Source organism: Cryptomeria japonica, chromosome 4 (assembly GCF_030272615.1).
Source record: "Cryptomeria japonica chromosome 4, Sugi_1.0, whole genome shotgun sequence".
Taxonomy (NCBI): Eukaryota; Viridiplantae; Streptophyta; class Pinopsida; order Cupressales; family Cupressaceae; genus Cryptomeria; species Cryptomeria japonica.
Window position 1 is genome coordinate 565,925,425 of NC_081408.1, and position 27,476 is coordinate 565,952,900.

Here is a 27,476-nt window from a genome sequence, read left to right on the forward strand (position 1 = left end):
CAAGCGAAGAACTCGAACCAAGGGCTCTGACACCTACAATTGAAAAATACAAATTACAAAAAGATTAAAATTTAAATAATGAAGTTACAAATTAGTAATGAGAGACTTGAATCAAGAATAACTAAAATTTAAAAATTAAAGTTTTGAAGTAACAACCTTCACAATCTCTGCAGCCCTTTGTGCAAATTGGCTGTCGAAGACTATGCATGCGACAACCTCTCCTTCAGGTTTCTTTGAATAAGGTGAGTTAAGCCATTCTCCACTCACAAACATTTGTTTCAAAGAAGTCAATGCAGCAAGAAGGCTTTGCAACGTCAAGAAAATCGTTGCTAACCTTGTGACACCAACTCTCACCAAATCTTTCCCTTGGGTGTGCTGTCTCATCAAATTTAGGACCCAAGGGTGATTGTAAATATATTTGGTGATCCTCCTTGCATCTTCCACGACTGGAGTCACCCACTCAAGTTTTCCTATGTCCTCCAAAAGAAGGTCAAGGACATGTGCTGCACAAGGTGTCCAAAAAAAAGTGGGTGCCTCTCTTGGAGGATTCTTCCTGCAAAAGAAGAATTTATTCTTAAGAAATATGCAACCAAGTAAAACAAAGCCACAACAAATGAAGATATTGCTAATGCCTAAAGGTGATAATTTAAAAGGATTCTACCTGCTGACACATATGCTGCTGCATTATCTGTGATGATTTGCACCACATTCTCTACCCCCACCTCCATGACGACATGCTCCAACATTCCAGCTAATGTTTCTGCATTTTTCACCTTGCTGGAGGCATCAACAGATTTCAAGACCACTACATTCTCCTTGCAAGCAACCAAAAAATTGATGATGGTGCGGTTCTTGCCATCTGTCCACCCATCAAAAAGAAAGGTGCAGCCATAATTTGCCCATTCAATTTTTTGATCCTCCATCACTTCTCTTGCCCTAGCAACTGCATTTGTGAGCAACCTGTAAGTGCAAAGTGAAATTAGGTCTTAGTACACAATGTTGATTTAATAAACAAGAAATCTAAAAAATAATTAAAAATGAAATCAAGTGGACTATGTAGTAATTTACTAACCTCCCACTCAAATCCCTGCGAGAAGGGGCCTTGTACCCCTTTCCTGAAACTGTCATAGCAGTCACCAAATTCAGCCAATAAGCATTCTCTGCCACATTGAATGCAATGTTGTTGAAGTACCAAAAATCAGCGACTGCAATGTCAGTTTTCTCATGTACCTCCTTATTCCATCCAGTGGCCTCTAATGATGGTTGTGCTCCAGGTGTGTTCCTGGGCACAAAATAATCACCTATGGACCCTGATCGTGGTGATGGAAGTGGAACAGTGCCAAGTACTCTACTAGAGGAAGCAAAAGCAATGGGCGAGGTGATGGTGGGTTTGCGGATACGTGGGCCACGTCGAGAGCCCACTATGCCCTCAAGTGCTTCTTGTTCCTCTTCAAGGTCAACAGAAACACCTTGAGATTCAACTATGGTTGATCTCATGGCTAGCTTTGCCCTCTCCCTTTGCAATTTCTTCTCTTCCCCAGCTGCAAGTAGGGCATTCATTTGTCTTTTTATTTCTTCATTGGTCCCAGGGCATGCTCTAGCATCATGCCTATCTATTCTTGCAAGGTGGTATTTGAGGCGGTTGATGCCTCCATGAAGTATTTTCTCACACTTTATGCATATAACTGACCCAGGATCGGGTCCCTCATAGGCATACCTCCATGCCCCATCTCTAGCACCTCTAGGACGGGTGCCTATATATCCAGATGGGCATGGATCTAGTGGCCATTGCTCCCTTGCCATGATTAATGCTAACTTAACCTACACATACAAAGTGAAAAAAAAAATTAACATTTTAGTTAAACAATTTAGCAAACTATCTACATTAGTTTAAATAAATTTAGACATCATTCAAAGTTTTTTTTTTTTAAAAAGTAGGGTTTGATTTTTTTTTTTGAAAACTAGATTCTTCAAAAAAATTGTGAAAATTCAACAAAACTTGTCAAATCTAGTGTTAAATCTTGTGCAAATAACTTAGAAATGATTTAGAGTACCTAGGAATCAATTCTAATCAATCTAAATGCAACAAAAAATAAACAAATTGTTTTAAAAAAGCATAGAAAAAAAATAAAAAAACTTACCTGGGAATCTGATTTTCCCTTCAAATCCCCTTCAAATCCACTTGGAATCACTCGAAAATCCCTCCAAATCACCTTCCAAGTCACTCCAAGTCAACTTCCCCTAACTCAGCCCAAAACCCAATCAGAAAACAAAAAATGAATTAGTGTTTTGCCGTTTTCGTCTAAGGCAAACAGCGGGTGAGTTTTTTTCACGGATTCGCCGAGTTTTTGCCAAAAACTCGCCAAAAACTCGGCGAGTGTGCCATCTATGGTTCTAATAGTGCATGGCAAGCTTGGACTTGTGATGCCTACAAGTCTAATCCACAAACTTGACAAGGGCATCATGGATTTGGATTTGTGAGTTCTTGGTGAGCCTCATCACTATGGTCAAGAGCATAATAGGCCTTCTTTTTGGTTGCAAGAATGCTTATAATCTTAGATGAGTAAAGGGAATTACTTGTTGAAATGAGGAACAAAAGTTCATTCCTCTGGTTTTACAGTTTATTTATGAGTAAAATTATTCAAATTGTTGTTTGTAATTAGGGTTGGCGGATTCCAACATTGGAATCCGCCTCCATCATATAGGGCTAGGCCCAATACTCCTCGGCTCCCACCTAAAAAGGCTCCCCCACGCTACACTTAAACATATCACGCCTCCTTGATAGGGCCGACCCTATTCAATTCAACTAAAAGGAATTATTAATTAATATAATTAATAATGTTAATACATGAAGGCCGACATGTTAAAAGGAAAGAAGTCTCCTATAAATGTGACTCTTGCTTCTCATTATCATTATTCCAACCAAGGCAGATGAAAAGCGAACTTTATATTAAAGGCATCTGGCAAACAGCGAACTCCATTAGTTAGCAGCAGATCCTCAATAGGAGACAGCGAACTCCATCAGACATCTGCAGATCTCTAGTTAAAGGCAGTGAACTTCAGATCATCAATAGAAGACAGCGAACTCTATTAGACACCTGCAGATCCCAAATTAAGGGCAGCAAACTTCATAAGAAGCTGGAGACCATATAGCGAACTTCATAAGAGGCTGGAGATCATATGTAATGTTCAGTTGAATTCAAAATCATAATCAGATCTGAGGATCCTTTGGCTGGGTTTTTCCTCCTAGGAGGTTTTCCCAAGGTAACTGTGTTTTGTCTTTTGCATTTCATTTCCTTTATTATGCTTAAGTCTGGAAAACAATAAGTTAATTAACCTTATTCTAATTTTTTGAGTTTTTATTCAATCTGAAAGTACTAAAAATAACACAAATCACTCTATTAAGTCACTTGACCTAACCACAAATTGATTCAATTTTATTTCATAGTTGATGCATTTGTTCAAAATGAAAATATCCTGTAAAAATCGTCTATATCGCGATTTATCGGGAGTGAGAAGGGTAAAAGATTTAATTGCCGAAAAAATCGCACTCGATTTTTTTTAAAAATCGTGAACTTTGAAAGCGTTAAAATCCTGGTTGTGCAGAAAAAATCGCGTGTTTAAAAGCGATTTGGTTTTAACTTTAAAATACCCTAAAAAGTGACGTTACTTTCTTTTTGCATCATTCAGTTCATCTAACCTGATAACATTTTTCGTCCGGATTCGCAGCCAGGAGAAATAAAGGTCGATCAAGTTCATGGCTGTAGCAGCTTGTGGAAAATGGTGCACAATCTGTACACAGGGGTCGCAGAAGGGTCGAACCAGCTGCTCCCGTTTAACGATTAATATTTCGGTTTTCTTTTTATTTTATATTTTTCTTTTTTCAACTAAAGTTTACATTCGGTTTTGTATTTATTTTAACCTCTTCTTTATCAAATAAAATTTACACCTTTTATAATTTTAGGTTTTGGTTTTATTTCATTTTGTTTTTAGTTAACATATTAAAATGTAATATATTTATTATTTATATATTAATAATCTTTAAATTAAATATTTAAACATATTTTATTATAATATTTTCAAATTTGTTATAGTATATTCAAATTTATTATTATATTGTTTTATTTTTTTGGATTTATTAAAATATTATAAAAATATCAATACATATAAAACAAATTTTATGGCGATTATTTTTTCTGAATTTTTTCTCTTGTCGAACTTCATCCAAATTTCATTGTTGTCGAATTTGAACTTGACTTCAAACCTTGTGACATAGGTCCTATCCACTTAGCCATTACTTCTTTCCCATTGGGTTTCAATTCCCTAGTGAGCTACCCAATAGAATGTATCCTTGGTGTGCCCAATACATACAAAACTCTCCTAAGACATAGAAGCTATTGCATTTTGTGTATCCATCCACTGTGTTTGCAAGTTATTGTGCCAACCCACTCTTCTGATGTGATGAAGGATCCCAAACATCTAATATGTTATTATGTTCTATAAATTTAATGTATGTGTGTTTTTAGAATATTTTAAGAAATTATATATTTTCAAATGTTCGATAAATTTGCCGATTTATTGCCGATTCCCGATTTATTTTTTATTTTTGGCCAAAAGATTTATCGCCGATTAGGATTTTTTCATCTTTGGTTCAAATAGTATTTACTATATATCTATCCATGTATAGAATAGACGTTGCTGTTAGATTTATTTCAAAACCCTATGCGGGACATTGTTTTGTCAAACAGGGATATTTTCAGCCTGAATTTTGTGATGTGCAACCCAAATTTGCTATTAATTGTGCCGGTCAAATTACAGCTTGTTTTGACATGATATGAGTTATATGGCCAAAAAATTGCTAGCCACTCCTCTTGGCAGCTTTGTTGTTTGTCATCTTTTCTTGTCGTTTCTTGGTTGAAACTGAACCTCTACTGATCCTTTTTGGATTTCTTTCTGTTGCAGTCAAGGAGGAAAATGCATAGTGTTCTTAATAAGAGATTACTGTCTACATTAGTATGAGAAAGCATTAATGAGCCTGATGAATTTCGAATATTATTTTTTCTCTGAATAGTAAAGATGAATTTTGAATTCTAGTATCCATGATGTATGAGTCTATGGTACTAGTTTGTCTGTATTTTTAGGAGGTACATTTTTTGTAAAAATTATATAGAGTGGACCAACAAAAGACATTTTCAAACGTAGATCTTGTTGCTCTGTAATTTTTATTAATTACTACAGTTTTCACTGAATGCCCTTTGATAGTAGAGAACCAAGAAGCAAATGTAACAGTTGCTTTATGGATTTTGGCTCATATTTGACCTGCTCTTTTTATCCAACAATTGCTTTGAAAATTTTCAGTCTTTAATATTCTTTTTCTATATTGTGTGTTTGGTTCAGCGATTGAGAATGGCCGGATGAGTGGAAGAGATTTTTCAGAAGAGGAGTTTTTACAAGTCAGTTCATTTGCCTCTTTTAGCTTTTTGCATTGTTTTATCTATATATGTTATATGCAATTTTATTTTATTTTTAATAGTGGAAAAAGAATAAAAATATGGTTCATACAAGCAGTCTGTATAACAAAACAAACAAACTCAAGCTTCCAAGGAGCATGAGATCAACATCATCATCTATCAAAACCTGCTCACAAGGAGCATGTAAGATAACTTGAGTCTAGCTTGAATGCAGAATTGCAGAACCCAATATAGAAAGCCCAGAACAACCAGGAACAAAATAGTTTCTCTGCTATCTTTGGCAGCTTCTTTCTTGTCCAAAATGGTTAGCATATTCAAAGGAGCTCTTCAGCAATTTTCACCCTAAACTTTATGCACTCCTCAACCCACCGCTCAGAATACAAACATTTATGTGCAAATTTGATATTAGATATTGGAAACATTATTTACAGGAATTCTCTATAATAGGCAGTTGGAAAGGCTAGCTGGTTGTCAATATGTTAGATGCTGGCACACTTGTGATGCATTTAAAACAATTTAGCCTTTATATCGTCAAATCCAAAAATTTCTAGTTTAACCGTTATGTAGGCAGAGACTCAAAACAGTTTTGATTTAATATTTACAGAAAAATCATTTACATATACAATAGAGGCCCATCCCTCCAATGGTAGAGAGTTAATGTTCTGTAATTTTTTTGTTTAAATCAGATGAAGCGGCTTGATCACTAAATTTCTTGAATTCCTTTTATTAGTGAAAATTTCCATGTATGATTAATGTTTTAGACTTTGGTTTTGTTTATTATTGAATATTTATCTACATGAAATTTGTCCTTGCAAATATCGTATGAATTTTTTTAATTTTCTGTATATCATTCAGTTAAGATCATCAACTTCTAATTCCATATAATTGCAAGCAGCTTCGTCAAATATGCAAAACTTCAGGTGTGACAGTGTCCTTTCAAACTGTTAATGTGCGGGATTCCTTGTATCGAGCTGCTATTGACTTTGTTCTTACTACATGTAGCAGGTAAAATATGTCTGGCTCAAGTGCAGGTGACCAATTTCAAAACAATACCATTTGAATCGAAGAAATGAAATTTGAAGTTAATTTCTTTCATACTTTTTACTTTTTACTTAACAATTAGAACTTTGATTTTGTTATATTAGTGGGAACATAATTAATTTTATCTGGAATATGTATACTGGTAAAGTTCACCGCATGGTTCATCATCGCCTCAAATTGGTGGTGAGGAGGCAGCTCGATTTCTATCAGGCCTTGCAGAAAATATAGGCATCAAAGCAGATCGTGCTGCCATTATGGTTAATGCTGCTGTAGCATCACGGACGCGTTCCTCTTTTTTGCAGGCTTGGGTAAGTGGTTGTGCACATTATTTAATATTCCCATTCATAGATCAATAGCCCAGAGGAAAAATAAGTGTGATGTATAAAATGTTAGGAAGTGTTCTTAGTGCTGAAACAATGCACGTCCCTGTAGTTCATCAGTTTCTTTTATTTTAAAGAAGTAATGAACTGTATGGACTTGTTTGGAATTAATCTTTGAAGCTCATGCCCGAGGTATAGAAGCAGAAGATGGGAAAAATTGTGATTAAACGAGACTCAGACTTCCATGTGATTTTTTTGACAGAAAAAAATGTGTTTCATTGAATTTGGTTTTCAACTTTCTTTTGGTGTTGAAATTGTGAAAAGATGAAGAAAAAACTCTTGCCAACTCGGAAAACTTTAAGGAACCCACAAAAATGTTATTTAATCAGATTTTTGCCATAATTTTTAGCATAGAACTGGCAACGCGAGCTTGTCACCGAGACATGGTGAATAATCATCACTCATTGCATTGAATTTCGTCAGTGACTTGTAGGTAGGCGACACGATATTTTTCATTAGCTTTCAGTAGCATGTGAATTCAGCAATATAATGGCTTCTTTGTGGATTAAAAGGGATCAAGTTTTCATTATTATTCATTTAGCTTCTGCCTTTCTTTTTTACTATTCACAAGATGATTCGCAACTGTCCCAAGATTCAATTGATGAAAAGCAGTCCATTTATTTTATGGGCTTAGAGTCTTATAACTCCAGTTATTGTGAGCAAAACAAGGTCATAACTTATGAATTTGGTAATTGTGTGGGTGATTATTATAACATGGTGACTTAAGGAAGAGATAGACACCTTGGCAAGGAGAACTTGATGAAATTCAATCATAATTAGTGTTGATATTAGGTGCTCCTATTACGCAAGTAATTGGTAAAAAATTGAATGTTTATTAACAATGAGCAAACGCTCAATAAATAGGATTACAAAGAATTACAAGAGGGCAAGTCTTTAAAAAGAAACTGCCAATAAGATCGAGCAAGATCTTATTAAGATATTTACACTAAGTTTACAATATTGAGCATTAATAATAAAATAATAAAGTATTATTCTAATACACTCCCTTAATGCTCAATCTATCAACTACACCAATAGACCCCCTGAATTTTACAAACTTATCTGGACTGAGGGGTTTGGTGAAAATATCTACTGACTGCTCCGAGGTAGGAACATACAACAATTGAATGGATCCATCTTCAACCAACTGCCGAATGTAGTGACAATGAAGTTCTATATGTTTGGTTCTTTCATGGAAGACTGGATTCTTGGCAAGTTTGAGAACTCCCTGATTGTCTGAAAACAAGGGAGTTGGACTTGCTTGAGATATTTGCATATCTCCAAGCATCCGGCGAAGCCAAACTGCCTCACAAGCTGCCTTAACAGCTCCTCTATACTCTGTTTCTGTCGAAGAGAGAGCCACTGCCTGCTGCTTCTTACTAGTCCAGGTGACTGCACCATATCCCAAACTGAACACATATCCAGAGGTTGATTTCCTGTCATCAACTGACCCTACCCAATCTGAATTTGTGAACCCACTGAGTCTAGGATCATCACTCCTAGTGTAAAGAAGTCCATAATCCGAGGTGCCTTTCACATAGTGCGGGACATGCTTCGCTGCTACCCAATGATCAGCCCTGGGGGCCGTCATGAAGCGTGAGATGTAGCTCACTGCAAAATTGAGGTCAGGTCTAGTGGTAGTGAGATAGATGAGTCTGCCCACTAGTTGCCTGAATTGTGTTTCATCTACAAGAGGAGAATCAGACTTGGTTGACAATTTCAGACCAGTCTCCATAGGTGTGGAAGCAGGTTTGCAATCCTGCATTCGAAACCTGTCAAGCAAGCTTCTGGCATACTTAGATTGAGAAAGGAAGATGCTGCTATCAGTCTGCCAAACCTCAACACCCAAACAATAATGAAGAAGTCCTAAATCTGTCATATCAAAAGTGTTGCACAAATCCTGTTTGATTTCTAAAATCAAATGTGCTGAATTCCCAGTAATGATCAAGTCATCCACATAGACAACAAGAAAGAGAATATCATTACCAGAGTGTTTGATATACAGATTACTGTCTGAAGGACTACGCTGAAAGCCATGAGCAACCGAGTACTGATCAATTTTTATGTATTATGCTCGAGGAGCCTGTTTAAATCCATAGAGTGCTTTCCGGAGTCTACACACTTGCAGTTCTGAACCGGCAACCTTGAAACCAGGAGGTTGCGTCATGTAGACTTCTTCCTGCAATTCACCATTGAGGAAGGCACTCTTCACGTCCATCTGATGGACTTTCCAACCAAACTGAGCTGCAATGGCGAGAAGAAGACGAATAGTACTCATCTTGGCAGTAGGAGCAAAAGTCTCCTCATAGTCAATGCCTTCTCGCTATGTGAATCCTCGAGCAACTAATCTGGCCTTATATTTATCTAAGGTACCATCTGCATGATACTTGACCTTATATACCCATTTACAGCTAATGGGTTTCTTCCCTGGAGGAAGATCTGAAAGAACCCAGGTGTGATTCTTCTGAAGACTTTGGAACTCAACATCCATTGCCTGTTCCCACTCTGGAATCCCTTTGGCCTCTGCGTATGTTTGAGGCTCATAGATACTGTGGATGTTAGCCATAAGAGCAAAATTAACTGTGTTTTGCTGTTAGCCCTTATTCCTGGAAGTTCTACCCTCAATGAGCTCATCAGGACAAAGAGCACTGATGGTCTTAGGCTCTTAGCCCACCATTTAGGCTGACGAGTAGATGTGCCAACATCAGGAGCAGGAGGAATAACTGGAAGAGGAAGCGGATCAGGATCAGGAGTAGGAGGAAGATTAGCATCTTCCGGAGGAAACTTAGGTAGTGCATTATCAAATACAGAATCTGTATCATCCCTCCCATTAGGTGAACCGAATGGAAGATAGATACCTAAGTCAGAAGCCTTCAAAGGCTAATCCTCAGAATGCTGCTGAGACAAGGAAAGCTGAAATGGTCCTCGTTCTTCATCAAAGACAACATCACGACTGAAGATAAGACGATCAGAGTCTACATCAATCAGTCGGTAAGCCTTATGGTTGTCATTGTACCTTGTAAACAAGAGCTTCTGACTCTTGGAATCCAACTTAGTGCACTTGGCATCAGGAATCCACACATAAGCTAAAGAGCCAAAAACTTTCAAATAGCTGATCCTAGGTTTGTGACTAGACCATGCTTCCTCAGGAGTCTTATTTTTAACAGCATGAGTGGGTGACCTATTAAGAAGATAGACTGCTGTGAATACTGCTTCTGCCCAATATTTCTTAGGAACGTTTTTTATGTTCCATCATAGACCTAGCCATTTCTGTAATGGTGCGGTTACGACGTTCTACAACGCCGTTTTGCTGAGGGGTGTATGGTGTGGTTAACTAACGTTTTATGCCATGTGTATCACAGAAAGTAGAGAAAGCAGAAGAACAAAACTCCCCCCCATTATCAAACCTAAGAGTAATAATAGAAGAACTAGACTCTTTTTCAACTAAGGCCTTAAATTTCTGAAATACAGTAAACACATCTGATTTGTGCTTAAGGAAATACACCCACATTTTACGACTGAAATCATCAACAAAAAGCAAGAAATACCTGCACCCAGTAACAGAAGTAGTATTCATAGGACCACATACATCAGCGTGGACCAATTGCAGTATCTTAGAGGCCCGCCATGAGTCACCATCCTTGAACGGTGTCCGGTGCTGCTTCTCAGCTTGGCAAGCTTCACAAACGCGATGATTTTGAGTCTGAATATCAGGTAGACCATGTACTAAGTCTTCTCGAACAAGTTGTGCAAGATAATGAATGTTCAGGTGACCATATCACTGATGCCAGAGACTGTTGATAGATGAAGATTTAGCTGCGAAGGCATGCTCAAGAGAATCGCCTATATCCACAAGTCTATATAGACAATGATCCTCAATGCCAACAGCTAGAGTAGTGCTAGAAGCACGATCAACAATCGAGCACTTATGTGTATTGAAAACGACATCCAGTTGAGGAGAATGCCGCATAATCTGACTGACAGAAAGGAGGTTAAGTTCCTGTTGTGACCATTTCACACATCGCCCCATCGCAAATGGGGACCCCCTCTTTTTTGCTTGTTTTTGTTCGTTTTCGCTTTCGTTTTTAGGGTTTTGTTAGTCCGTTAGTTGTCTGGATTTAGGGCTAAGCCTTAGGGTTTTAAATTTTGCCTTTTCAAGCCAAAATCCAGTCGCTTTTGAGAGCTTTTTGAGCTTCTTTCCTAGAAGCAAATTTTTGAATGCAATGAATTCGCCAAAATGGTCTAATTTTCAATTGGAATGTTCATGCAGAGCTTAAACTTGTCTAAAGGATGACCGTCAATGTGAATTTTTGTCTGATTGAATATTTTGACCAAATTTTGACTTTTTGAAGTTTGATCCTGGGCATTGGAATTGATTTGTTTTCGCCTCGTGAAGTGTTAAAATGTGAAAAATCTTGTTATTTTGGCCTGTAGGAGCAAAATCGCTCCTGTCCCTCAGTGAAGGACGGGAGCTCAATTTCAAATATCTCATTGTCCTTGCAGAGCCCAGACAAATTTTACGTTTGAAGTGATGAAGAACGACGAGATCTTTTCATTGAATATAAATTGAAGATTTTCATGAGCACAGAAAGGTCTCCAGAAGGAAAATCGCTCCTGTCCCTCAGTGAAGGACCGGAGCTACAATTCAAATTTCGCCATGCCCATGCAAGATTTTGATAGCTCAGCAACTGGAGGACGTCCGAAGGAAGATACTTTGCCAAATGAATATAATTTGAGATGCAAAAAATGAAGGAAAATGACCTATATTGACCAAATCGCTCCTGTCCCTCTCCAAGGGACCAGGGCGAGGTACCTTGTAGCTCTCGTCCCTCTCCCAGGGACCAGAGCGATTCCCTCCATTTTGCAAAAACCAGACAAGGGTCAAGACAAGTTTACGTTCAAAAACGAAGGAGAACATGGGATGAACGCATTGAATATAAATTGAAGATTTTTGAACGTCCATAACAGTGCTAAATGCCTAGTTCGCTCCTGTCCCTCAGGAAGGGACCAGAGCGATTTTTGATATAATTGCTCTTCTTGCAAAGTTACAAATGATGTCAAGGCATGAACGAATGGAGGGAAGAAGGACGAGTCCGTTGAATATAAACTTAGAGCATGGCAAAGTAAGATGAAAGCCACAGGGGAAAAATCGCTCCTGTCCCTCTCCAAGGGACCAGGGCGATACAAGGGTGAAGATACGTCCCTCTCAAGTTCAAGGTCGTCCCTCCAAGGTTCAAGACCGATCCAAGCCAGGACAAAAGGTGGCGAGGACATTTCAAGGCATTTCCACCAGGCGCAAACGTTACAAAGGTCATCACATGGAAGGATTTGTACTCTAAAGACCTAGATCGCTCCTGTCCTTTGGTAAGGGACCAGAGCGATATCTACATAATGGCGTAGATTTCAAAAGGCGAACAAAGTTTCGAGCAACCAAGAAGGTCGAAAGGACGTCATTTCACGCAATGAAGTTGATTGCAAGTTGGTACAAACAAGAACAAGCATATAATGATGAACTTCGCTCCTGTCCCTCAGGAAGGGACCAGGGCGATGTTAGATGCATTGCCCATTTTATGCAAAATTTACGTAAGGACAAAACATTGCAATGTTCTGGAGGGTCCATGGTATGACAACAAGGTGATAAACAAGAGAGTTGAACGTCCAAACATCGCCAAATGGTGTAAAGGCCCCACATCGCTCCTGTCCTTTGGACAAGGACCAGGGCGATCCTATCAAAAGCGCTCATATTCCTCCAAAATCGAAACAAGGCGAGGTTAAGCAAGACAAAGGAAGGCGTTTGGAAAACATCACAATGAAGGATCGAAGGTCAAAATGCATGTTGAACGTGAAAAAATCAAGATCGCTCCTGTCCTTTGGACAAGGACCAAGGCGATGCTATTAAAACATTCCCGTCCCTTCAAAGATCAAAGCGAAGCAAGGTTAGGTAAGGTGAAGGACGACGTTTGAAGGACATTACCATGAAGATCGAAGTACAAAGTTGACAAGGCCAAGGAAAACATGTGGATCGCTCCTGTCCCTCTTCAAGGGACAAGGGCGATGATCCTTATAACATCGAAAGTACCTTGCAAAAGCAAGTGGAAATAAGCGCAAAGGACACAAGCAATGATATTTCGAAGGTCAAAGAACGCAAGGTGAATGCGAGATGGACATGAAAACAAGAAGATCGCTCCAGTCCTTTGGACAAGGACCAGGGCGATATGCACTTAAAGGACACCCATATGCGCACACAAGGCGATCAAATTCGAAGGACCATCAAGGTGATCGATTTTTAACGTGGAGATGAAGGAGTTGGACGTAAGAAATGCAAGAATCATGCCAAAGATAGTGAATCGCTCCTGTCCCTCTCCAAGGGACCAGAGCGATGAGGTACGTCCCTTTGTTTTCCAATTTTGGCGCCAAACAAACAAATTTAAATTTCCTTAAATGCTAAATCGATTAAAAAATTGAAAATCCATTTTTATTTAGCATTTAATATGGCGTTATCTTTTATTAATTATATTTTGCCTTTATTAAAAATCGAAATTCTCATTTAAAAAAAAACGCAAGGCATTTATAATTAATTATTTAATTAATATAAAAATCGGTTTGAAGCGCCCAATTAGGCAAGTCGGCCTTGTTATTTTATTGCAAATCATTTAAAAATGGTTTTATTTGTCAAAGTCGGCCTAAGAGGTGAAAGGGTATGAGCGCTATTTATAAGGGGAGTGAAACGTTCATTTTTACATAATCATTTTTACCTTCCTTCATGCGAATCAAGAAGAGGCGAATATAGTGCAAAGTGTGTTCAAAGGTGGTGCGATTTCAAACCAAAGGTGGCGCTAGTATCATCTTGTGTAGAGTGCGAATTGCGTTGAAGGCCAAAGGTGGTGCGAATTTCATTCATCCAAGGGTGGCGCGCTTAGCTATCAAAGGTGGTGCGATTCCAAACCAAAGGTGGTGCGAATTTGAAGATCACGCCTAAGGCGAATTTGCTAAAGACTTGGAGATTTATTTGTGCGAATTTGAAGATCCATTTGAGACCACGTCCAAGGCGATAAGTGAAGATCACATTCTATCCAGAGGTGGCGAAGTATATTTTGAGGGAACCATATTGAAGATTATCTTATACCTCAAATTTTGCCTAGGCGAATTTTGTTTTTGCATTCTAGAGTTAGCTCTCTATCGAGGTATGGCGATTTAATTATTATTGTTTTATTCATTCATCGTCATATTTCAATTTTTGAAATTTTGATTCTTGAATTTCTCTCAGCTCAATCGTTGTATTTTAGGAAATGATAACTCTAGGGACTTATCATGAGGTTTCCTAAAATCTATCTCTCTTATCTACGTTATTTGTTTCAAAAATCTATTTCTTATAGTGAAATGTTGTGTAGGTATGGCGACCCCAAAGGCGGGAGCATCCACCAGTCGCTCGGCCCTCATGAAAGAAGATCAGAAGACCGAAGAAGTGGAGACTAAGATCGTGTCCAAGTGGAGCAACATTGGAGATACAAGCTTGGGGAACTTTAGCACGAAGAAGTTCCGAGAGGTCCCTTACATCGGCAAGCCATCACCTGTCGCCCGGAGAATAATAGAAAGTGGCATCATTAAGGCGGCCGGTTTTCCTCCAGCTATTCAGTGCCACGAGTTGATGATCGAGTGTGCCCGTCATTACAATCCACAGTCCAGGACAATTGTGTCCAATGAGGGAAACATTTTGGCGTACCTTTCAGAGGAGGCCATAAGTGAAGCCTTTCATCTTCCAGAGCACAGGGACATGATATACAAGAGCATTGAAGGAGCCAGATCAGTGTACGATGATGATCCAGATGCTTGCCTAAGCATAATCAACAAGAACTGGCTACTTAAGAGTCGTCCCCGTCTGAGCAAAGTACCGAACACACCACACAGGATTGATTTCCAAGAGGAGTACAGAGATTTGATCACCATGCTCAACAGAGTTACAGGAGCACCTCATGCCTTCTATTTTGAGAAATGGATGTTTTACTTCATCCAGGTGATTGTTCAAGGAAAGGGTACAATACATTGGGCTAGGATAATTAGCCATTGCTTAGACGTACAGTTGAGAAGACTCAGGGCCACTAAGTCCTTCCACATGAGTTCATATGTCATCTATGCCTTAATCAGGAGCGTTGAGTACGCAGGACTACCTCACAGAGGAGTGATTGGAAGAGGACCCGGCGAGGTCAGAGTTTGTGAATCCTATACCTACTTGCATCATCCACCAGGGAAGAACTACAAGTTAATCAATGATACTTTCACGATGAACATCACCAGGACGTTGCAAGGAGGGATTCACAACAGATTATCTCAGGATGCCCAGGGGTTAATCAAGAGGTACGGTGCTTGGTTCATTCAGTTTCCTAAGTTCACTTACATTAGAGTGTATGGATGTCCTTTACCTCCATACATGTTGCCAAGATACCCGACAGACAGGATTGTGTTACTTGAAGTAACAAGGCAGTTGGCAGCATATGTGAAGGCATTCAGACACAGACATCAGAATGGAGTTCAGGTACCTATTATTTTGGGTAATTCGGTTGAGGTATGTCCCAGTGTCTCAGCCATGGATGATGCAGAGAGGGAGTTAGCCTTGTATCCTTTTTCATCTTTTGCTTGGAGGAATAGTTTTGATCCTCATGGACATTTAGAGGAGACAGTCGGTAGAAGATTTAGACATGAGTACCAGATTGAAGATTTTATGATGAATCTCCTAGATGATCTCGAAGTGAAACGTAAGATACATTCTAGATTGCCTCTGGATTTCATCAGGAAATGTAAGATTTACAGAGTAGCCGACCAAGCTCAGGACAACGGCAGGCACATCCAATCTTCATATGATAGAGAAAGCAAGACAATAAGTTTGAATTGGAATGAGCCCGAGGCCGTGGATTTAGATGGATTGATGGCACCAGTCTTGTCTTGTACTCGCAGATGGGTAGATGTTCAGCACCAGAAGTTGAGAGAACAAGGCATAGCCATGTCTTTTACTTTGGAAGAGAAACCAGCCGAAGGTGGAGCCAGCGTTAGTGAAGGCAATCCTAATCCTAGGAATTCAGGTGAAGGTAACCTTCGATGTGCCAGTGAGGGCAATCTCCATTCGAGAGGTTCAAAGAGAAAGGAAAGATCAGAAAAGAAAGAACCTTCCAAGAAAAAGCAAGGTGCCAACAAAGATCAGACACCAGGTATTTCTTCCAGGCCAGAAGATAAAACAGTTCGAGTGGAAGAATCCATGGAATCGATGGTACAGAATGACAGGCAGGAGGGAGAACAGGCACAGCATGTTTCATCCGATGGATCTCTCCAAGACTATGATTTAGAAGAAGATAATGAAGTAACATCTCCTCCCAGACAAGAAGAAGTAGTGCACAAAGAAATTCAAGTTCAAGAGACAAGATCAAATATCCCAGATTGGTTGAAGGAAAGATTGACTAAGGTGATCGTAATTGAGGACGAAGACAGTGCAATCGATCTAGAGAGCCTTGTTGGACGTTCACATATGACAACAGAGAAGAAGAAGGCTACAAAGATGTCCAAGATGATTCGAGATGAGACTGGATCTAGAAAACTGCAGGTAGCTACACCGGCAGCAGACAAATATGAGGGTGAGATCCTAGCGGAGGACTATGATATACAGACTATTGAGTTAGGACCATCCACAGCAGAGCAGACTTTAGATGATGCCACCGACACATTTGAGGCATTGAAGGACAAGTTCAGAGAAGAAGTAGAAAAGAATAGAAAGCTTGAGAAAGAGGTCGGTGCATGGAGAACATATTTCAGTCTCATCAATGAACCTTTGGGACGTCAGGATCCAGTTAGATCACCATTGCAGGCATTGCCCCTTCAATCAATCAATGAAGCGGAAAGATTCAGGAATATGGTCCAGCGTACATGTAATTGGATGGATAGATCTCACACGGTGGCCATTGAGTTTATTACAAGGATGTCGAAGATCACCCACCAGGCTATCCAAGTCCTTGAGATAATCCACAGACTGATGGCAACAGTAGCTGCATTTGCCCACACCAAGGACGTTGTCATTCCTGTCTTGAAAGTTATAAGACATACATCCAGAAGAATTTTAGCACAAGAGAAGATCTTGGAAGGCGATTCTCACAGTTTGTTTCAGTGGTCAACCTTACTCCATATAAAGAGTGTTCTCTTTGAGGACATCAGTGTTAGATGTGGTCAAGTTGAGGAGGTGATCAATCCGATCCAGGACAGAGTATTTGAGGTACTTCGTACCATTCTTGGCAGAAGGATCGAGGTCGAGACAGATGTGGATTTACAAGAATTTGAAGATAGAATCAAGATCATCTTTCGCAAGGACGCAGATGTTACAGATGAGCAGTATGATCAGATGTATGCCACCATGCTCCTAATTGATAGAACTAAGGAACTTGAACCTACCTGGGACACAGCTCTTCTAGATGCATTTGATCAGGTTATCCACTTAGAAGAGAGTATCAAGAATCTTCCCGAGATTCCAAGCACAGAAATCGAAGGAATTGTGACAAAATTCATTGCATATGCTAAAAAAGAAAATTGGAAGGGGAATAAGATTCTAGATGAAAGGTTGTTACAGATGACATGACATCTTAATTCTCATTGGCTGATACCTCCTAGATTTTTGTGCCAAATTTAATATTTGGCTATGTATTTAATATTGTTCAGTAAAAAGGAGGTCATTTGTAACAAACCCTAATTAGGGTTTAGGTGTCATGATCTTGTCCATTGATTTACTTTCAATCTGGACCTTTCATTGTAACTGGGGATGCTATTTATACCCCCATTTTTCATTTCATTTATATCAGAATAGTCAATAGAGAAATAGAGAATAGAGTTGTAAGCAATTTTTATGTTGTAGCAAGATTGAGTCTTGAAGAGAGAAGTTCAAGCAATTGTTGTATATGATGACTTGGAAATCAATAAAATATTGAAGTTATGGTGTTTTGTTGCAAGTTCCTTGAGTTATCTTCATGGTTGTTGGATGTACTTGAATCACGCTCAATCAAAGTAGTTTGTTAATTAGAAAGACTAAGTGTGAGATTTGATATTTGGTAGGATTCGCAATCCAAACCACTAGCTTCTTGCTGATTGTAAGAACGCCTTGCGTGGTCGACTAGAAAACACCTTGAGTCCTTAACCTTCAAGCATTTTCGTATCTAGGATATGTACCTTCGTAGTAGTGTCCTTGATCTTTGATGCATTGAACATCATTATTACCTTAGAAGATCGCACTAATTTCAGTTGAGTTGTTATCTTATGGCAAAATTGAAATTGGTTGAGTCTTGCCAAATCTCATTCATGCTAAGTCGTTCATAGGGTTAGACTAGATTAGACCTCTCAAACCCTGTCCTTTTTCCTTTTTTTTGAAAGTTCCTTTTAGATTAGTAAAACCTTCGAACTATTGAATCCGTAAGACGCCTTGAAGGAAACAGCAAATCACATCATACCACTAAAAAAGCTTGTCCACACGTGGAGACCCCACTAAAAGAACCTTGGAGTCCACCTAACTGATCCTTTTTGCAGATCTTCAGCAGTTAGAGACTATTTTCTCAAGAGAGGATAAGATGCCTAATGGTATTTTATTCTGTGTATGATTGTGTACAAAATACACGTCAACAGAATTGGCGCTAGAAGGAGGGCTTCTTTAGTTTCAAAGTTCGAAGTCCGAAGATTTTGAAAAGATATTGCAAACATGATCATGAAGTGCGATGGTGTTGCCAGATGAAGGACGGAATCAAGTGGTGCAACCCAATTTGCAAGTAGGCAATACCCAAGAAGACATCATTTCCCAATTGAATCAAGTAGCTTGGAACGCAAGGAGAAGCCAGGTCGAATATAACAGAGTCAGAATCATCTTAGAGCAAGAGGAAGATATAGCCGAAGAACATCAAAGGGTCATAGCTAGGAATCTTCGCAATCAGAGGAATCCACAATAATCCTTGCAAGACTTCACGCTGGATCGCATTGGTTCTTTCTCGCCCGAGAAACATCAAAGATTGTTGAGGTCCACACCAGGCATCAAGGATCTAAGTGAACTTCAGTTTACTTCCAAAGCAAAGCGAGTTAAAAGAGAGGACACTCCCAAAGAGTTCGAACTAAGATTGGAAGGATCTCCTGAGTCATCACGAGTTCTCCAAGAACAAGTCCAAGCGGCGATCCAATTTAGTATCCAAGCAATTTCACAAACAAAGAGCCAAGCTAGTTCATCAAGTTCAGTTTCAAGAAATACAATGGCTCATCGTGCTCCACCACCACCTCCTCCTCCTCATGTACTCAATGGTGCGACATGGCTAGTCAACAATCCATCACCGTTGGAATTTGCAGTTTATCATGATATGCCGAAGAATCCAGAACACTTTTGTTCCAAGTTCAATGTTAGTGATTTCCATCGCACAGCAGAAGATCACATCAAGATGTTCGAGGACCTTCTTCGTAACAGACAAATTGAATATGGAGATGTGGCATGTAGGCTTTTTCCCTACTCATTGGGAGAAGAGGCATACTTTTGGTTTATTCATTTGCCTACAGGGTCCATCAGGACTTGGGACGCGATGAAAGACGCATTCATTGCAAAGTTTGGCATCCCAACTACACCAGCAGAGTTATACAGACAGTTTGTTGAGGTTCGAAGGAGAGAACATGAACCTATTACCTCCTTCAATGACAGATTTCACCGAGCATACACAATGCTACGTCCTCCTTATCTTATTGCAGATCCAAGGGAAATTTACTATGGAGCCTTAGATCATCTCACAGCCATGTTCGTAAGGACACATCCAACTCCGAATGATCTAAATGCGGCATATACAAGAGCCATTGAAGTAAGTAAGCACATGGGACAAAACATCACTGGACCACTACTACACATGGGATCCGTCGCAGCACCTAACCAGATGCAGGCAGTTGGCACGGCTTTGGCCAACCAAACTCCAGTCATGAATCCAATTCCGCAAGCGACATATCCCAACGTACAGCCGGCGAATCAGTTGGTCCTCCACCCAGGAGCTCCAATTTCTCAAGCCCCACCCGCTCAACCTGTGTACCTGCAAAATGCTACAAATTCGTCAAGGACACAAGAAGAGAAAGATGAAATGAAAGAGCTGATTGAGCAAGTCAAGAAGTTATCAACTGAGGTCACCCATTTGAGGAACCAGAATAATCAACTCCAGAGCATGCAGAGGGCCAACCACGGCCAACACGCGAACAACCAGAATTTCCAAGGCAATAATAATCAAGGATTCAGAAACAATTATCAAGGAAATAACAATCAAGGTTTCCAAAGAAGACCATGGAATACAGCTCCAAACAATGGAAATGTGGTGACGCCTTTGGACAATCCACCAAATGCGCAAAGTCAAGAGAACCCCTCTTCGGGCAAAGTGTTTTTAGCCGAAGCAGCCTTGTCTAGTTGGTGCAGACTCCACAACACGAACCAACATTCCGAGTTGCAGTGTCCTGAGTTCAAGATTGCGGCCGACATTTTCCAACAAGAGATGCGTACTACCAATCCGCCTGAAAATCCTCCCACCACAGGGTACGAAATTGTTCCAACCACGCAGTATGGTCAAGCTATGATCGTTGAAACCTGCAGATATTCACAAGAAGAAATTAGTCAAGAACAAAATGGGAGATTTCCTCCAGAATCGGCCAATGGACCGATGTTACCACCAGGATCTCAGTTTCCGCCAGCATCTGCAAATGGACCTGTAGAAGATTCAGAATACTATTTCCCACCATTGAACGACAGTGTTTTAGTAGAAGGAATCAAGGAAGTATTCCACCAAGCGTCAGGAGGTGCAAACCAAAGAGTTTATCACAGGAATCAGAGAAATCCCGAACCATTAACAACATCGATTCCTCCAAACAATTTTTCAACTCCGCCAGATCCTCAAGCCAGCAACGTCCCTGAATATCCACAAAACACTCAAGAATACAGACAAAGAAGAAATATTTCACCTCCTGCGGGAAATGAAATGAAAAGATTGGCCGCCTTGGTGTTAGATGAACTCAAGAAAGTCAAAGTAAGTTTACCACTCTACGAGTTGCTCAAAGTGTCTGAAATTAAAGAGACAGTGATCAGTAGTTTGAATGAACCTAGTGCAACGAGGTCAAATGTTCAAGCCACTATCAATGTGACTCAAGAGGAAGCCGATTCTCAAGAACAACCCGGGCAAAATGAGTGCATGGTTCAAACTATAACCTTCCCAGCTAAAAAGGAAGATATGTTAGAAGGAAAAGTATTACTCAAAAGAGGCGAAACCAAGAAAACTCAGCCTATAGTCAAAGAGAACCTCACTACTAACTTGGTTCTTCCCGAAAAGGAGGTTGCAATCAAGAAAGATGTGGTTAAAAAAGGAAAATCTGCAAACCAAGCCAGTCACTCGAAAGAGGAGAGCCTAGCGAAGGAAGATTACTCGAAGATTAATCAAGTTAAACATCAAGAACCAAGTGAAGAAAATTCAGTGCCTTCTCAAGGAAAGGACGAACCGGCCCCGTTCCTACTATCAGTCAGAATATTTGGAAAATTATTACACAATTGCCTTTATGATTCCGGAGCCTCAAGCAATGTCATGCCCTTAGCCGTTTGTCAAAGACTGGGAATAACTCCCGCACCTACCAAGAGAAAAGTCACTCAGCTTGACAAGACAGAAGTTCCAGTCATGGGAGAATTGAACAACATTCACATGCAATTGGCCGCAGATCCAAGGATCCAGAATTTTATAGATATATCAGTAGTGGATATTCCAGATTCATATGGAATGCTCCTGAGTCGAGATTGGTCCCGAAAATTGAATGGATATGTATCGACCGATTTCGCACACATGTGGCTACCATGGAGAGGAGTCCCGAACCAGATTAAAATTGATAGCACCCCAAGGTTGAGATTGATGATAACTGAATATGGAGAAGACAACGAAGTTCTATTTTTAGAATCCGACCTAGGAACATATAAACCAAAAGTAGAGGAGATCTTGATGATACAAGATATACAAGATGAAAATACCCAACAAGAGGTCATAGAGTCAACTGAGATCGTCATTGAAAGCGATCAAGGATCCGACCAAGAAGACGAAGGGATGTTTGAAAACTTCAGAAGGTTTGTACAAAGAAACATCCAGCAAAGTGTACAACTTGGCAATAGAGCATCTGTTCGAGAGTTGCTCCTTCCGAATTGGTGTAGAATTCACAATGCCGTCCACTCGGAATTATCTTGTGCTTTATGCCAGACCGCACTGGAACAAGTATACAAAAGGGTCCCACAGACACCAACTATAGAAGAAATTCAGGATTCAGAGAATGAGAGCTCTACAGACACCGAGAGTTTGGTGGAAGATGAAGTTTCATCCGATACAACAAATGAAAGTCATGAAAGTCCAGAAGCAAACAATCAAGAAAGTCAAATATGGACATTAAGATTCGACGGATCTAAGTCCAAACAAGGATCCGGAGCCGGATATGAATTAATTGGTCCTAAGGGAGAAACATACTTTGCCGCTCACAGATTGCAGTTCCCTTGCACCAACAACGTAGCGGAATATGAATCTTTGGTTCATGGATTACTGCTAGCCATCCAAAAGGGGGCAAAGATACTGCAAGTATATGGAGACTCAGAAATCGCAGTAAGGCAAATCAGGAAGCAATATGTTTGCCATGACAAAAGGCTAACTAAGTATAGGAATCGAGTCTGGGATTTAACTGAAAGTTTCGAAGCTTTCAATATCAATTCAATTTATAGACATCAGAATCAAGTGGCCAATTCACTTGCACAGGCTGCGAGCTCATTGATTCCATTAGCGATGGAAGGGTTAAAGAAGTTTACCATCGAGTTAATATCAGTTCCTTCAGTCCCAGATAACATCACCAATTTCCAGGTTTTCGAAGACGACAAGCACATTCTAGACTTCCTAACCAGCACAGACGTCTTCTTAACACAGATCATAGATGAAGATGAAGTGGGTGAAGCCGAGTTCGATGCCGAAGGAGTCCTGAACTTAAAAACAAACACTATTCCGAAAGGAATGGTCGAATTAGAAAGGATTTTTGATCCTGACAAGTTGAAAGAAAAGAAGAATCACAGTGTAGAAGGCAATATGTGTGACGTGATCAATCTAGGTGACGAGACACAAGTTAAAAATGTTTTCATTGGAAAGTCCTGCACAGCGACTGAAAAGGATGGAATCCTGAAGAACATGAAGGACTTCCCAGATGTCATCGCATGGAGCTATGAAGATCTCAAGACCTACGACACTGCGGTTATCACTCACACAATCCCGTTGAAACCAGGAAGCAAGCCATTCAGGCAAAGACAAAGACCCGTCAATCCTTTGTTAGAACCGCTGATATACCAAGAAGTGAAAAAGTTACTCACAGCTAAAATCATCTTCCCAGTAAGACATTCGACGTGGGTCGCCAACCTGGTGCCGGTTAGAAAGAAAAATGGAGAGATCAGATTGTGTGTTGATTTCAGAAATCTCAACAGAGCATCAGAGAAAGATAACTATCCGCTTCCATCATTAGATGAAGTACTGCAGATCGTCAATGGATCACAAATGATGTCCTTCCTAGACGGATATTCAGGATACAATCAAGTCCTAGTCGAACCTGAAGATCGAATAAAGACTGCTTTCACCACCAAATGGGGAACATTTGCCTATAAGAGAATGCCTTTTGGACTCATAAACGCCGGGGCCACATTCCAGAGAGCTATGGATATCGCTTTCAGAGATTTAATTGGTAAAAGCATTATTATATATATGGATGATATCACAGTTTTCTCTAGGCAGAGAGGAGATCATGTGGAAGATTTGAGAAGAGTTTTCCAAAGATGTAGAAGATACGGTGTCTCCCTTAATCCGAAGAAATGCATATTTGGAGTCACAGAAGGAAAGCTTTTAGGACATGTCATTTCAGAGAAAGGAATATCTATTGATCCTGAAAGGGTGAAGGCCATATCTACTATCAATTTGCCAGCAAGCAAGAAAGAGCTCAAATCATTTTTCGGCAAAATCAACTTCGTCCGAAAATTCATTACCGGATTTGCCGAGATTGTCAGGCCATTGAATGAAATGTTAAAGAAAGATGCAAAGGTCGAGTGGACTCCACAAGCCAGAAGAGCATTTGAAGAAATAAAGACCGCAATTATGGAGGCGCCAGTCTTGATTAGTCCTGATTATCTCAAACCATTTTATTTATATTCCTTCGCCTCCGAATACACTTGTGCCGCCATTCTCACCCAAAGAAGTGAAGAGAGGGATGAAAATCCCATTGCTTTCATGAGCACCCCGTTGAAAGACGCAGAATTAAGATATCCAAATGTTGAAAAGCAAGCATACGCATTAGTAAAGGCAGTTAAAAAATTCAGACATTACCTCCTGAGAGCCAAGATTTATGCAATAGTGCCTGATGCGGCAGTCAAGACTCTTCTCATGCAAAATGAATTAGGAGAGAGAAGAGGAAAGTGGGTCGCCATTATCCAAGAATTTGATATTGAGATACAACCCATGAAACTTGTCCGAGGACAAGCTTTGGCACAGACATTAGCGATAGATGGGCCAGGATTAGTCCAACAAATTTATGAATTAGAAGATGTCACACCTGATGAATGGTACAAAGACATTGTGACATATTTGCTTAATCACAGATGTCCTGCTCAGATGACACCTACACAAAAGAGAGCATTAAGGTTAAAGTGTCAACATTACGTGCTTCAAGGATCTGTTCTATACCGGAAAAATTATGAAGGAGTATACCTGAGGTGTGTTGGCAAAGACGAAGCAAAGCAGATAATTGAACATTTCCATTCCAAGTTTGGAACCGGACATGGAGCCAACCTCGCCACAGCTCACCAGATCCTAAGAGCAGGATATTACTGGCCTACGCTTTTTAAAGATACGTTCAATCACATTAAGACTTGCCACACATGCCAAGTCGCAGCTATAAGAGAGAGAAATCCTGCCATGCCACTGAATCCCGTGATCGAAGCCAGACCATTTGCGAAATGGGGAATGGACTTTATTGGTGTCATCAACCCCGCATCCTCAGCACAACACAAGTACATCATTACAGCTACTGATTATTGTACCAGATGGTCAGAGGCACAGGCACTTAAGGTTTGTTCTACTGAAGTTGTAATCAAGTTTCTAGAGGAGAACATAATCACAAGGTTTGGATGCCCTTATGCGTTGGTTTGCGACAATGGATCGGCATTCACATCATTGAGATTCTCAAATTGGGCTTTTGAGTACGGGATAACCCTCAAGTTTTCATCAAATTATTATCCTCAGGGTAATGGATTAGCAGAATCTACAAACAAAAATTTGCTCAGCGTAATCAAGAAATTATTAGAGAGAAGTCCAAGAGAATGGCACACCCAGCTGAGATTTGCTTTATGGGCAGACAGAATCAGAACAAAGAACGCATTAGGCATTTCGCCTTATTTCCTAGTCTATGGCCAAGACCCAGTCTTCCCCATGCAACTCAGGATTCCAACCTTGAGATTCATTCAGGAGTACATGGAAGACACTGATGCAGTGCAGGCCAGGTTGACACAGTTGATGAATTTAGAAGAGAAACGAGATCAAGCACTAGAGACCTTTGCTAAACATCAAGGAGTGGTGAAGAGATGGTTTGATCGACAAGCAAGAGTCAAGGCGTTCCGAATTTCGGATCTCGTCCTGTATTGGGACAAAGCTCATGAGAAAAGAGGAGAACATGATAAGTTTGATAAGCTTTGGAAAGGTCCTTATCAAATTTCAGAGATATTGGGAGAAAATGCATTTAGGTTGCAGACTTTAACTGGAGAGGACATTCCGTTGCCTGTCAATGGGAGATATCTCAAACACTATTTCCAATCCTAAAATGCCAAGGCCTTCCCTTGTACATAGCTAGTTTAGTTTGCTTTCGTCGTTTTCCGTTTGTTTGTTTTTCTCGCGTTGGTTTGCCTTTTGTTTTTTTCTTAGTTTAGGTGCTTTTGCTTTTAGGTTAGTTGTTTTGTCCTGAGGGGTATCCATTTGGCATTGGGTGATTTTGTTATATTACGCTCTGACTTCCTGCTAGATTGTTGGATGCATTTGGAAAATCATGAGGTCTTTTGGAATTACTAAGGGAGTTTCTTTTAATGAAGCTTTGAGTCAGGACATATTTGCATTGAAGTAGATTAGCTTATTGAACTCACGTATTTTTGTCCTTCAGTTATTATATTTTCACACACTTATAATCTCCGAGTCATTATGGTTTACAGGCGAAGCTGTGATCAGTGAAAAATCTAAAGTCTAGCTTCAGCGCCACCGCAACCCTCAAACCCTAGTGAGTTTCGTTACTCACAAGCCAAAGAATTGACAGAACTGAAAAGCAGTATCAAAAGAAAAGTTGAAAAGATGAGAAAAAATCAAAATGAGCTAAAAGGAAATATCAAATTGGCTAAAGGGAATATGCGAGTAACTCCATCGGGGCTATAGACGCCTGACTGGCAATGGAGCAATGTTCGTGAGCTTGCGGCGATAACCTCGTCGGGACTATGGACGTCTGACTGGCAGCGAGGCTCTATCCAGGATGCTTTTGGAGTTTAGACGAACCATGTAGCTTATCACAGGGGAACCTGAAGATCATGATTGTCTTGTTGAGGGGAATTAACGCATTTGCACACACATGGGTAACTGTGGATTTGATACTTTGTCTCAATATGATGGTCTCTTCTTGTAAGTGTTTCTTAACTCCTGGTTTTGTTGAGGGAGGTTTTCTGAGTCTTCCTTTAGAAGGATTGATTCCCAAATGTTTTGCAACATTTCTCAGTGGTGTCGCCAGATGTTGTGACCATTTCACACATCGCCCCATCGCAAATGGGGACCCCCTCTTTTTTGCTTGTTTTTGTTCGTTTTCGCTTTCGTTTTTAGGGTTTTGTTAGTCCGTTAGTTGTCTGGATTTAGGGCTAAGCCTTAGGGTTTTAAATTTTGCCTTTTCAAGCCAAAATCCAGTCGCTTTTGAGAGCTTTTTGAGCTTCTTTCCTAGAAGCAAATTTTTGAATGCAATGAATTCGCCAAAATGGTCTAATTTTCAATTGGAATGTTCATGCAGAGCTTAAACTTGTCTAAAGGATGACCGTCAATGTGAATTTTTGTCTGATTGAATATTTTGACCAAATTTTGACTTTTTGAAGTTTGATCCTGGGCATTGGAATTGATTTGTTTTCGCCTCGTGAAGTGTTAAAATGTGAAAAATCTTGTTATTTTGGCCTGTAGGAGCAAAATCGCTCCTGTCCCTCAGTGAAGGACGGGAGCTCAATTTCAAATATCTCATTGTCCTTGCAGAGCCCAGACAAATTTTACGTTTGAAGTGATGAAGAACGACGAGATCTTTTCATTGAATATAAATTGAAGATTTTCATGAGCACAGAAAGGTCTCCAGAAGGAAAATCGCTCCTGTCCCTCAGTGAAGGACCGGAGCTACAATTCAAATTTCGCCATGCCCATGCAAGATTTTGATAGCTCAGCAACTGGAGGACGTCCGAAGGAAGATACTTTGCCAAATGAATATAATTTGAGATGCAAAAAATGAA

The 27,476-nt window shown here is 39.9% G+C and overlaps 1 protein-coding gene across 1 annotated transcript in view; it reads left to right on the plus strand.

Annotated features, from left to right (window-relative positions):
* The window catches only part of LOC131036109 (uncharacterized), a 117,173-nt gene that overhangs the window by 14,224 nt on the left and 75,473 nt on the right, over positions 1–27,476 (plus strand). The window contains exons 2-4 of the mRNA XM_057967923.2: positions 5,398–5,453; positions 6,367–6,476; positions 6,661–6,820. Coding sequence (XP_057823906.2) covers positions 5,398–5,453; positions 6,367–6,476; positions 6,661–6,820 — 326 coding nt within the window. The remainder of the gene's footprint in view (positions 1–5,397; positions 5,454–6,366; positions 6,477–6,660; positions 6,821–27,476) is intronic.